This window comes from Poecile atricapillus, chromosome 2 (assembly GCF_030490865.1).
Source record: "Poecile atricapillus isolate bPoeAtr1 chromosome 2, bPoeAtr1.hap1, whole genome shotgun sequence".
NCBI classification, from domain to species: Eukaryota; Metazoa; Chordata; class Aves; order Passeriformes; family Paridae; genus Poecile; species Poecile atricapillus.
This window is the reverse complement of record NC_081250.1, coordinates 63,944,975-63,957,696: the sequence shown is the minus strand read 5'-3', so window position 1 is coordinate 63,957,696 and position 12,722 is coordinate 63,944,975. Positions and strand designations below refer to the sequence as shown.

At 42.7% G+C, this 12,722-nt stretch overlaps 1 protein-coding gene across 2 annotated transcripts in view; it reads right to left on the bottom strand.

The window, feature by feature from the left end:
* Positions 1 to 3,938: 3,938 nt before the first annotated feature.
* The window catches only part of GFOD1 (Gfo/Idh/MocA-like oxidoreductase domain containing 1), an 87,381-nt gene continuing 78,597 nt past the window's right edge, over positions 3,939 to 12,722 (bottom strand). For both annotated transcript variants that reach the window (XM_058831739.1, XM_058831738.1), the window contains exon 2: positions 3,939 to 11,388. In XM_058831739.1, coding sequence (XP_058687722.1) covers positions 10,469 to 11,332 — 864 coding nt within the window. In that variant the 5' untranslated portion in view covers positions 11,333 to 11,388 and the 3' untranslated portion in view covers positions 3,939 to 10,468. The remainder of the gene's footprint in view (positions 11,389 to 12,722) is intronic.

The following is a 12,722-nucleotide window of genomic DNA, read 5'->3' as shown; positions in this document are numbered from 1 at the left end:
TGTTTATAAGACACTTCATACGTGTGAAGCAGTACAGACAAAGTTTGCCAAACATGAGTGGATAGCTGGAAGCTTTGTCAATTCGGCAAGTGACTTAGTCCCTTTTCTTCACAGAAGCCCTTGTCCTACAGTAGGCCTAGACAAGAGTTAATTCCAGGTATCAAGGTCTGTAAGCCAAAAGGGCAGGACATCTCCCAGAAAGTTGTTTATGCTGTCATGGAACTGTAAAAGGCATAGAAAAGTGAATGGAAAAAACAGTCCATTTTAACAAAAAAATGTTGTGCTGAAAGAGCTTGGCACAGTTTATACCTGCATTTCCTCACACTGCAACACAGACAGACTCATTTCTTAACGCACAAGATTAGTAATCCCAACATCCTTCCATTCTGCCAATCAGTCCTCAACACTTGCTGCATCCACAGCAGCAGAGGAAGCACTGAGGCTCACCCTCTGCCACTAAGGCCTATGGGCACAGAATGGCAAATGATTTTATAATCACCAAAAAAGAGAGTGGTTTCAAGCAGTTTGCTTAGTGGGAATCATGTCTGCTGTGTGCTAACTTCCTAACAGTGCCACAGAAAAGATCTAGACAAATACAAGTTGATCTAAGCCAGAAATCATGCTTGGGATGTTTCTAACTATTAACAGGATAGAGTCAAACATCAGAGCCCAGAAAAGTTCTGGTTTCTTCTGAACCTGCTTTTTATCCTGCTTCTGATTACCTTATCTGACATTCTGATTACCTTCCTTCTTGAGCTGGAGAGCTTGTCACAACTAGTAATGGAAGGCATCTTTTCATCACAGGTACTTCCATAAGATGCATAGCTAGCACAACTGGAAAGGAGTCTTAAAATATAAAATCTAGCAACTTAGAGATAGCACTGGGAAAATAAAGAAGCCTGTCAAGCACCATTTCCACTTCCAACTATCTCTGCCTTCTCAAAGTCTGAAAAACGGGTCTCAGCTCTTCCAGGTATGGCTGAAACACCATGCAAAACTTGTGCAAGTGACAACACTGGTTGCATTCAGAGGCCGTTGTCATTGCCTGGATGGGATCTGATAATCTGAAAAAGCCTTTAGTCTACAAGATGTGATTAACCGTGAAAGGCAGAGTTAGTAAAACAGACTGGAGAAATCTGTGAAATATTTCTCTAGAATCTGTATATATACCACTTCCATGCCTGGAGGAGGGGCCACTTCAGAAACACTTGCTTACATGTAAATCCTTTTGTAGGGACATGCAGAACTTAAAATTGTTTTCCTCTATTAGCTTTTCTTTTGGACCTGTTTATTATTCTGTAGTTACTCTACCAACTCTTTGATCTGATGAAAAAAGCACATTTCTGGCAGTCAGCAGACCTGGTTTCTATTTACATTCTGCTATTAGACTGATTTGGCATAAATTTCTGTCGACAATGACTCAGACCAGGGAATTGTTCTGCCTGAAAACTAACCTAGTAAAAACCTCACAATGTTAGCTTTCAGCTAAGTCCATGACTGCGTTAACCAGGTGGCCACACACTTTCTCCCCAGCGCCTGTACCCAGGGAAGGCAGGAACAAGCAGTCGGGGACAAGAGGAAGGAGTGGTGCCCTGGGCTTGGCAGCAGCCCTGCCTCGTCCCTCAGGAACTGTTTGTGGAGCTGCAGTGATTAGTTTTAAAGCAAACATGTGGTGCACACCAAGGTTTGTGGTGCAAAATACACTAGTTTGAGCACTCCCAAGGGGAAAATATGTTAGGAAAGGTAGCGTGTGCAGGACATGAGCTTTAGCTTGGACTTGGCCAGTGCTGTCAGGTGACAGGTCTGGCCTGCTGAGGACGCCTGGTAGAAATGTCCTCCTTCCTTGTTGAACATGGTGAGTGCAGCTGTGACCAGCACAGGCACACGGGCCCATGCAGACAGAACAGAGGCACTTTCTCCCAGCCTCCAACCCAGGAAAGGCTGCCCTAGGAAGAGCCGTGCTGTGTCACCTCACTGCAGCTGTGCTGGGGTAAAGCCCTGCTGTCCCAGGCATCACCTGTGTCAGCTCTGAAACACAGGCTTTCCACTGGCCTCACAAAAGACTTCCACAGCCTTCCACTGCCCAAGAGGAATAAATAGCAAAGGCATTAAGTGCGTCTTCTCTTTGGCACAGCAGCATGTTTTAATAACCCCTGCCCCAGCAAACTCTCCATTGCCAAAGAGAACAATGCAATGCATTTAACATTCTTCTGATTAATATTTATGGCTACAAGCCACCCATTGTTTTTACTGCATAGCTGCTAATCAATAGGGGCTCCAGAAAACAGCAGGACAAGCCAGGGTAAACTGGGGAAGCCTTGGTTCTTCAAAAACTAGGGAAAATGGCAAGAGGTCTTCCCCCTCACCTACGTTTTTACAGTTGGTTTTCGAAGCAGAATTTTTACTTGGGTCCATAAATCTACACTTAAGTGTCTCAATGTGCTGACACGGGTTTGGAAATGTTTATCTTAGCACTTGTGCAGCCTCATTAGTGTGGAATGTTTATACTTGCTCTTGCATTCTCACTTACCTGTACAGTTATGTATTGTATGCTGGAATGCTGTACTAATAATCCCACTGTATCTCCAACACTGTTTCACAGTAATTGCTCCCCCAGGTGCTGTTTTCCAGGGATTTCTCAGTTTTAGCCTTTGAAAGACAAGTAGGCCTTGTTTTACTCTGGAGTTGATGGGAAAGGATATACTGTGAAATTTGGCCCTATTCTAATTCAGTGCCTAATTGGTTGGTTTGGGATGGTGATCTGTAAACCTGAGCAAGGTTATACTGCATTTACTCATGAGAACAAGACAAACATTAAACTGTAATTCCTGAGGACCTGGGCACTGATGCTTCATTGTCTTGTGCTTTTCCCTTCAGACAAAGAAAATAATGTGTATTAAAATTGATATTTTTATGTGTATATAAATATCAGTACATCTTTACAGTACAGTAATTGCAGTGGTAGTAATAGAAGTTGCTAACATGTTACATTTCTCTGATGAAACCACACTATAAATTTTATATAAAATATATCCACTCTGTAAATTTTTATATTTATGAAAAATACAGAGTTTACATTATGTGATCTGAGGGTAGTGTGCATTTTAAGTGATGATTTCCCATCCCTTCACAGATTTGTGCCTCAGATTTACATACTTTCGTAGTGCTTGCAAACGGAGCGTGCACTGACACGAGTAGAATCCAACGTCTTCCTGTGTGCTCTGCTCTAAAAGGCAATGTAGAAAATGCTCTGTCCTTTTTACACATCAATCACAGAGGCAATATATCTTCCCTCAGATCCCAGAATTTCTTCTCCTTCATACCCATGTGAGGTTATATTCTGCAACAGAGGGCCTGGAATAACAAGATCCTTATGAGACTTTAGATACTCCCAAATAGAGGGGAGAAAAGGAGCACCAGATAAGCAGACAGCAAGGATGGAGGTAGGCATGGGTAAGTAACTGGAGGGACCTGGGAACTGGGAAGGCAAAAACATTCCACAATACCAGTGGTCAGGTGGGAAGAGGATCTCCAGGCTCTGCTGGAGAAAGGAGTAAAAGGATCCAGAAGAAAGAGAAGTTCAGGAGAAGAGATCTCCAGGCAACAGGGGGGGGATGTCCCAGTTTTGATGTGACACTGGACTTACTTGCATCCTTTGGCAGCAAAAGCAGCTGTCCCTTTGAGAAACACCCCCCCCAACAGGCACTAGTTCAGTCTTTGCCATACATAAAATTTTCAATATGGGTGTTAAATGAGTGTTAAACTTCATTCGTCCTTTTCCTCCATCAAAATCCCCACCTCCAAGCACAAAGGCAATGTATTTTACTCTGATATGCTGAACTTAACAAGCAGGCCAGAAACCAGGCAAAGGTGATGGTTATTACGCACACACATGCCCCCCAAAATACAAGTGTGGGGAAAGAACACAGACAGCTGGGATCACATCCTTTTACGTCTTTATTTGCCAGTTAAGATCCTTTTATTCCATCAATGCAAATATGCAGAACAGCAGGAAACCATGTTTTAAGCAGCACATACCAGTTGGCTGAGAATAAACTAACTACATTCCCCAAGCAATGTAAAAGTAACAATGCACATCATCTTCCAAAAGAAGAAACAAACAGATATTGCAGCCGAGAGGCACAGCAGGCAGCTTCCGTACAAAGTAGTTTGGCTATTTAAAATGCTAGAACCAGTCCTTGCCCATTTCTCCAACCCCACCCCCAAAAGTCCTAGTATAATTTAATCACTTTTTTTTTTTTTGCTATCTACATAATATATAAAATATAAACTCTGTTTACTTATAACACTTACTTTTCTTGATAAATAGCTCTTTAAAATATCTACTGTACATATGTCCATGCGTTGACATTATATATATATAGCATTTATATATATGTATGTATGTCTGAAAAACAATAAATATAGACTTAATATTGACACAGCAACAAACTGAACATTTCCTCATTTTCAAAATCAAATAAAAGCAAACCAGTGGGAGAGAAACAGTGAGTGTTGCTCGTTTAGCACAGCACAGCAGGGAGCTTTGATTTGTGCCCTGGCTGGCCACTCAGAATGCCCCGTACTTGAGCAGTTGAGGTGTTCACCTATCCTGTAATGGACCTGTGTTAAAAGTCACTTCAAGCTGTAGTTAGCCACCCTGTATGCCACATGTGCCATATGTGTAACACTGAGCAGGAGCTCAGTGGGTAACGAGGGAGGCTCACCTCCAGGTTTGCAATGGAATGAGAAACAGAGAGGGCAGGGAAGTGAGTCCAATGGCTGATACAAAAAAAAAAAAAGAAAACAAATAATGGACAGCACGTGGCTGGAAGGTCATAAATAACCAAGGTAAACAAGTCAATAGAGTTAAGTGCTTTTAAAGACAATGGCTGGCATTGCTGCAAAAAGTATCTTGATTATCTGTTGCCAGCTCCGTGGAATGAATCAGTTTTCCCACTGCCACAAGAAGACACAAATGAAACCCAGAAGGCCAAATTCAGATGCTAAAAATGGGGTCCCTGTAAGACACTGAGGGTGCAGGTTCAGAGCTGAACTTGCCAGGGCAGCTGAATTCACTTAATCCCTTAAACCAAACAGATGAGCTTCTAAAGCATGGATTTAAAAAAAAAGCCAAAACAACAGAAACCCCCCACACCCAGCCCCAAACAGTTAATTTCACACATGCCAAAACATAATAAAAGATAGATTTTTAAAACCTTTCATTTCAAAACAGCGTTCTTTAAAAATGGAACTTAATCCCAAAATAAAAAAAAAATTAAATAAATACACTTATACAAACATGTGCTCAGTTTTGGATTGACCATAGCCATTCTGTTTATTCATTTTACTCAAAATGCTGAATAAAAGCTATTTCAGTCTGACCTGCGCTGATACCCTTCTTTCCCCAACCCAAGGCCTGGATCTGGCAGCTTCAAAATGACATTACTTGTTTGGACTGTGGTTTCATACACTCATTAAGTCAATGAGGTTTTGACATCAGTTCATGAATGCAGCATTATGTGCAGTCCCATTTACTTGAAAATTTCTTCTTTTCATGAGCAAATGGAAGTGGGTAGTTAAAAGGAAATTATTTTTTTTGGACAGACTTCATCCAGCAGCTCAAGAAAGAGGAAATTTTAAAGCAGATAAGACTGCCAAATATTATTCAGTCACACTTCATCTCTAAAATTTACAAACTTTGTTCCCCACAAGTAACAATTTCAGCAATAACAAAAAGGAACTGCTGTCCTGAATAATCCTGCTATTTCACAACTAGCCCCAGATACCCAGAGATCACTGCAGAGGTCAAAAGTCCAGTGTTGAGTTTCTTTCATACCAAGGGTACACCACTGGGCCACTGGAACACCAAAGCAGTGTGTGGAGTATCTGCACAAAGCCAGAACTCTGATTTTTAAATACAGAACTTAGCAGTGAATAGACTTCATAATGAGGGATATTTTACACTGAAGGACATAAATAAAAGACAAATACAAAAATTCCCAGCAACAAGAAGTTCTGTCATCACTCATTTCTGAAGCTCTGCAAAAAGAACATCAAGATACTATGTTTACCTTTATCCATTAAATAAAATAAGCCTCTTCTTGGTAGATCAGTGAGTCATTTTAAATTGTCTGGGTCTATTCCAAATTTGAATGGACACAAAAATGAACAATAAATTGAATTTTCCTTGTGCTGCATGAATTTTCCACATGCAGCAGAAAAGCATCCTTTTTATGAATGGCTGAACTTTCAGGACAGCTGTTCACTTTTTTGAAAGTTATGGAAAAGAAGGGATCACTTAGTACAAAGTCGATAGTGCCCAATGCTGGCTGGGCAGGGATTTCTTGTGCTTCCAGCCAAAGCAAAGGATAAGCTCCAGAGCAGCCCATCCTGAACCGAAATTTGTTGAGAGATGGCCCAATTCTCTGCTGTGTTGGCTGCATGGGTAAGGTCCCATCATCTCTACTTGGTTGTTTCTGAGTACACAGCTGAAGTACTACAGATTTAACACATGCATGGTACTAGATATATGAAACCCCAAGCACCTGCAGAGTTCTTATGCTTCCATGTATGCTTCACTGAGATCAGCACTGAGGATGTGCGTATCCAGCAGGAGTAGGGGACAGATCCTGCTTCCTCAAGGGCTGGGTCCCTTCTTGGGCTCCCACACACAGAGGTGAAGCAAGGCTGCTGCTGTCACCCTCAGGAAGTGCAGCCCTCACCCTCCATACCACCAGCATATCCTTCCTGTAGGGCAGGCATAGAGGTACCAGCCTGCAGACACCTTCCTGCTGCTCCCTGCTGCAGTCACCACCCTCCCTTTGGGCACATTTAAGGAGTTCAGTTGTGCCCTGCTGTCAGACAGCACAGCTGTGTGACTATTGTGACTATTTAACGAAAGGTCACTACCCCTGGTGTGAATCTCAATGCAATTCCCATGGGAAATAAGACACCCTTCTCCCAGCTGACTGTCCCAGCAGTGGAACAGAGCCCTGCAGAGCAGCAAAGCTCACCCTCTGGCTTTTTTTTGTCTTTGGCAACAGACCATATCAATCGGTATCCTATGTGCACAGGTTGATGGCAAAGGAAAGAGCCTCTCCAACAGCAGCCCTGAGAAAGAGGAATGAAATGTCTTACCTAGTGTATGAACAAGTTCATTTGGGAACTCCTGTAAAATCCAGCTGTAGCTGCAGTTTGGCTCTTGGGCCTGAACCAATTTAGCAGCATTCATCTCAAATCTTGTGGTACAGCATTAAAAGTGTAATTCCAAATACATGTTTCCTGGGATGGTACCACTTCTGAGTTCAATCCAGTAAATCTCTGCTATCTGCTGCCCAAATTCCTAAACCAAACTCAAACTTCAGAGGCTACTTAGGGCAAATTCAATGTACCAAAGCGCAGAGGGCTGGATGCTGCCAAGAAAAATCTTAGACTGTAAAGAAACTATTTGTCAGAATAACAGTACACATTCAATAAATAAACCAATTTTTTCCTCCTCCAAGCCAGGTGGAAGTTTAGTATGTTTACACTTGACACTGCAGCACCTTCACCTCCTAGAGAATGGAAAAACTGCTGTACAACCCTGAATGTACGCAGCTCCTGCTGCCATCCCAGTTAGGTAACATAAATGTAGCATCTCTGTTGCCCTTAGAACAGGAGGTCCCACCCTGTCCCTGCTCTCTCTGGGCCAGCACAAGGAGCTGTACAAGATTTCAACCCATTTGCAAGCCAGTACGAACAGCAGCATCAGATGTCTGTGTAACCAAAGCACTGGATTTTCTTTCTGCTGCATAAGTAGGTCTGCACAGAGGGTGGATGATGCCTGTCACCTAAACCTTTGGATCTGGGACAGAAAGTTTGTGCTCAGTAGTACAATCCCTACTCATTGTGTCTCACCTGTTCACTGCAAGGGCAGGGAAAAGGATTCCAACTGGCATCACAAAACCCAGAAAGACAGCGAAAAGAAGAAAACACAAGAGAGGAAACACAGCCAACATTTGTGAACCAAAATGAAGTGCAAAGACATGAACAGCAACTCCAGCACAACTGCCAAACTACTGAGAAGCAAGACTGACAAACATTTTGGTCCAAGTTTTGTCCCACTTCTGGATGATGTTTAACTAGACATGGTTAATTATCCACCAGGCTTGCATTCATGACTTGCACTAGGCTCTCTTTTCAGTAAATGGGTTTTGCTTTACTGTATGAAAACTCTCTTGATCTCATTGGGGGCCATTCTATTTTCAGGAGACCGGCAGATACTTCTTGATTAAATCCTCTCTTCTGTGTTACTTACTTTTAACAGGGCAGGAAAGGAACTGGACAGCATGGTGTATGCCATGACAATTGCAATGGGAAATTCCTATTGGCAGAGATACTACCTCTGGAATTCTCACAGAAACCCATTTTAAAGAAAAACAACCAAACTTGTCAAGAGCTGCTTCCAAGAAGGAATGATGAAGCCTTGCCCGAGGTTTTACCAGAAACAGCCCCAGAGAGAATTGCTAGAACTGGCAGAACAACATGGATAGAAACAATTCTCCCCTAGGGTGCAGTTTTGCAGTATTACATTATTCCTACATCAGTCACACTATTACATTTTGGGGACTATTTAACAAAAGGTCACACATATGCTCTTGAAATATTAAGCATACATGAATAATTTAGGGCTGGGAAACAAGTTTCATAACTTCAGCCACATCAAAATCCAAATTTCTCTGCAAAGGAGGAAGACAGGAATTTCCAGTGGGCACCTCTTTCTATATCAATTCAAGGGTGAACGGAGTCAGCCTTTGGAGAGCTCTCTCTGTATTGCCTGCTGTGTTCTTGCTGATCAGAAGAAGACATCTGACTCCGAGCTGACTAAAGCCAGGTAAGATGAACAACACTACTGATGCCCTTCTGTTCAAAAACCTATTTTCTCTTTAGATTTACTGCCCATCCCAATATTCTCTTATTTCCCCTAGTCAAAATTTAAAAAAAAAAAAAAACCTCAAAGGGTTCTTCTCAAGTTTAATATTATTTAGTGCTATATGCTTGTGTTCTACTCTTTTACTATTTGAAGACCTAGTGCTGTAAACACATCAGCACTGGAGCAGCTTTACACAGAAAGAGTATCCCTGTTTACTGGGATAAATCATGTGACTTTCACTATATTCTTTGAAGAATATATTCTCAAAAGAATAAGTATTTCAAGACTGCTATCTAAAATATTAAAAAGAAGAACAGGAAAAACATAGCAAAAGCGTTTGTCCACCCCTGAACTGGTGACAGGGAATGATTAATACAGTACCAATAGCTGGCCACTTTAAGGAGGTGAAGAGGCTGGGGGTCCTATGTAGTTTTTTTACCTTGTAAATAGATGGGAAATTTTCTCATCCCTTTTGTTTTTCACTCACACTCACCACTTGGTGGAGGTGAGAACTTCCGGCTTGAGGGATGTGAAATTATTCTCAAGTGTGAGTTCACAGTGGTTTAAAAGAACACTGCTCATCTAAACATCTTATGGTTTTGGGTTATAGTCCTACTGTTTCCCACCTAAAATCAAAATGCATGATGAATTCATGCAGAAGTCAGTCCCAAACACAGGAAATTTTGTGCAAATCTTTGTACGACTAGCTGAGTTCTGCTGTATAATAAACAGCATTACCATTACTATGTCTTGCCATCTGCCATCCATGAATGTTTTCCACCACCCATTTTAATCAGCAAATCCATAATGCTGACTCTTACCAGGAGCTCACAGAAGACCTCCCTCCCCAAATACCCAGGCATATCACTGTGGCTGAGGACTGCTTTGTTTTAAAAGCCACACATTTTCTTATGTAATTGTGCTTTAAAGAAAAAAACAAAACAAAAAATCTAAACCAAACAAAACAAACATCAACTACTAAACCAACACATAGAAGCTCCGAACAGGCTGTATGAAAAGTGAGCTGCCAAGATTTTCTGAATCCTGCAACACTTTCACATCAAGTCCTGTTATTCTGTGTGTTGGTTGGAGGTGTAGTAATACAGCATGGTGGTGTCAGCTGTCATGGTAGGAACCATTCATGTCAGACACTACAGAAAATTTAATGACATGACAGTACCTTCACAGCCCTCTGGTAGGTGAGGAAAATCTAAAAAGGATCTTCCCAACCTTTCACAGTAAACACAGTTGGATAATCTAAAGCACCTGCAAGCAGGGGATGAGTCCATGATATATCTTTGCAATCAGCCAGCTAATACTGTTATTAAAACAGTCAAGTTTATCAGCTCTTAAATCTCCAGTCTGTTTTGGGCATTCCGAAGGACCACATCAGTTTGGCATTTAGCTGCCAACAGATTTAATTGATCCAGACACTGGGTTTCCTTCTCCTGTATCCTCAGCTGTTTCTAAGACACCCAAGCCCTTCACAGGGCCGAATTACCATCTCCTTCAAGAGCTGTCTGGTTCCTATTCTTTCACAGGAGCTCAGAGGAGCTAGCAGTACAGAGACATCCTGCTCTTCCGCATGGCTTCGCTGATCAAGTATGCCGGGCTCAGTTCTGGCTCCTCAGTCATGATTGAAATGTTCTGCCACTCCCCCAGCTGGTTTGACTTTTTAATGGTGTCCACCACACACAGGGCATACAGACAGTCATCAAAAGTGGCAGCCATCGTAAGGGGCCTCCCGTCCCAGGTCCTCCTGTCGTCCTGGTCCTCAAAGGCCTGCCGGACAGCCTGCACCATCTTAATGGTGCCCCGCAGGTAGGGGGATGGGATGTCACTGAAGGCTTTCTCCGGAAGCAAGGAGTTGCTGACTGGCGTGGAGTCCTTCAGCAGGAGCTCCCGCTGAGGAGAGCTGTTGCTCTGTCCGTAGAGGTCAGTGCCCATCACAATGAGCCGTCCCGCCGAGCCCACCACGATGATGTCCTGTTTGAACTCCCCCGGGATGTTGAAGTTGAGTGTCACCGTGCAGCACACGCCCCCCTCCAGGACCATCTGAAATGTACAGAAGTCATCGCTGGTGATCTGCCGGATGCCCTTGATGTGGTCTGTCTGCTTCACAAAGGTCTTGAGCAACCCGTGCACCTTCACAGCCTTCTGGCTGGTGAGGAAGGTCAGCAGGTCAATGATGTAGGTGCCAACCGAGTGCAAGCCCCCGCCTCCCATCAGGTCATCACAGCTCCAGTTGTACTTCTTGCCCAGCAGGCTCCCACTGTGGACCTGTACCTCACACACCAGCAGCTCCCCCACGTAACCCTCCTGGATTAGCTGCTTCATCTTCACGAAAGCAGGCAGGAAGCGCAAAACGTTCCCCATGATGCTCATGAGCTTTGGGTAGTAATGAGCCGCAGTCATCATCCGAAAGGCATCCAGGGGAGTCGCCGTTCGGTCACAGATGACGTTTTTCCCAATGCCTGAAAAACAGTGCGGAAAAAAAAATCATCAACAAAATGTTATCGATGGAGTAAACTGAAAGCCTCAAGGCTATTCTTAAAGACCAAGCCAAGGAGAAAAACCCTTAAAATAATAACACCATATTGAAATGTTTTCAAGGCACAAAGACCCAACCCACTCTGGCATGCTTCCAAAACACATGCAAGAATTTCTTATGCATCACAGTGAAAATGTATTCCTTTTTATTTTCAAAATGCACTCCTGTCTAAAAAGAGCTCAAAGGTGAGAGCCTGAACAGAAAAAAGTAAGCTCCCTTCTGTGAGCAGGTATGAAACCAATCACCCACCTCAGCCATCTCACAGACATCTCTTCTGTGACAACCTGCCCATGCAGGGCTTCTGTGAGCTGAATCTGAGGTTCAGATTCAAATCCCTGAAGGGTATGAATGATACAAGTGCATGTATTCAGTAACTTAACACAGGTCCACTGAAAAGCCTGTCTTTGTGTTCTCAGTATTCTTCTCTCTCCCTCTTTCCTGCTCAGACTGTTTTAACAGGCTCTAAGGAGAGGAGAAGTACTGGGCTTGCTGCTTAATTTAAAATGAAGAAATTGCTTCTCACTCATAAAATGCCTCACTATTCTGACAACGGCACTCAAGTGTTTTCGAAGCAGTTCTGCTGAAATGTCAGCAGCACATCCACGGTGCCAAGGGAGAGTCAGGATTGCTCTAAAACAGGTCAAATGTAGCTGTGACAATCTGTTCCCTCGTGGAATTGTCCATATGGCATACTGTTTACTGAAGCTTGCATGACAGTTCCCTTTTATCTGGTCATCAAGGTGTGCAACTGAACATACTGAAGGCTAAATAATGGGCTTATTACTGATTTCTCCTCCTCAAATACTTTCATTCTGTACCCACACACACATATAGTGACAATCTCCTGTTTCCTTCTTAGCTGCATACAGACTTTTTGTATGCTTAATGATCAATATTAGATGAGCTGTGGAACACGTTGGATCTAAACCATAACACTAAATATGATCTTTACCTGGAGAGCCCTGGGCTAAAGCTGGGCCTGGCACTTAAAACTGCTGAATTTGAGTCCTTGCTGATGGAGTCCAGATGAATAAATGTGTTTATTTGCTAAATTACATTGTATTTTCATTCCTGTTCCATTCAGGAAAAATCAGAAAAAAACCCTTTTTCTTTGAAGAGCTGTTCCAAATATAAAATTTTACGTTTTGGACCTGTTTGGATGAAGTCATATAAATACAGACAGATGGCAGGGATCTATCAGAGCCCACTTACATGAATATTTAACAGCCTGACTGGAAGAAGAAGGGGGTCACAGTC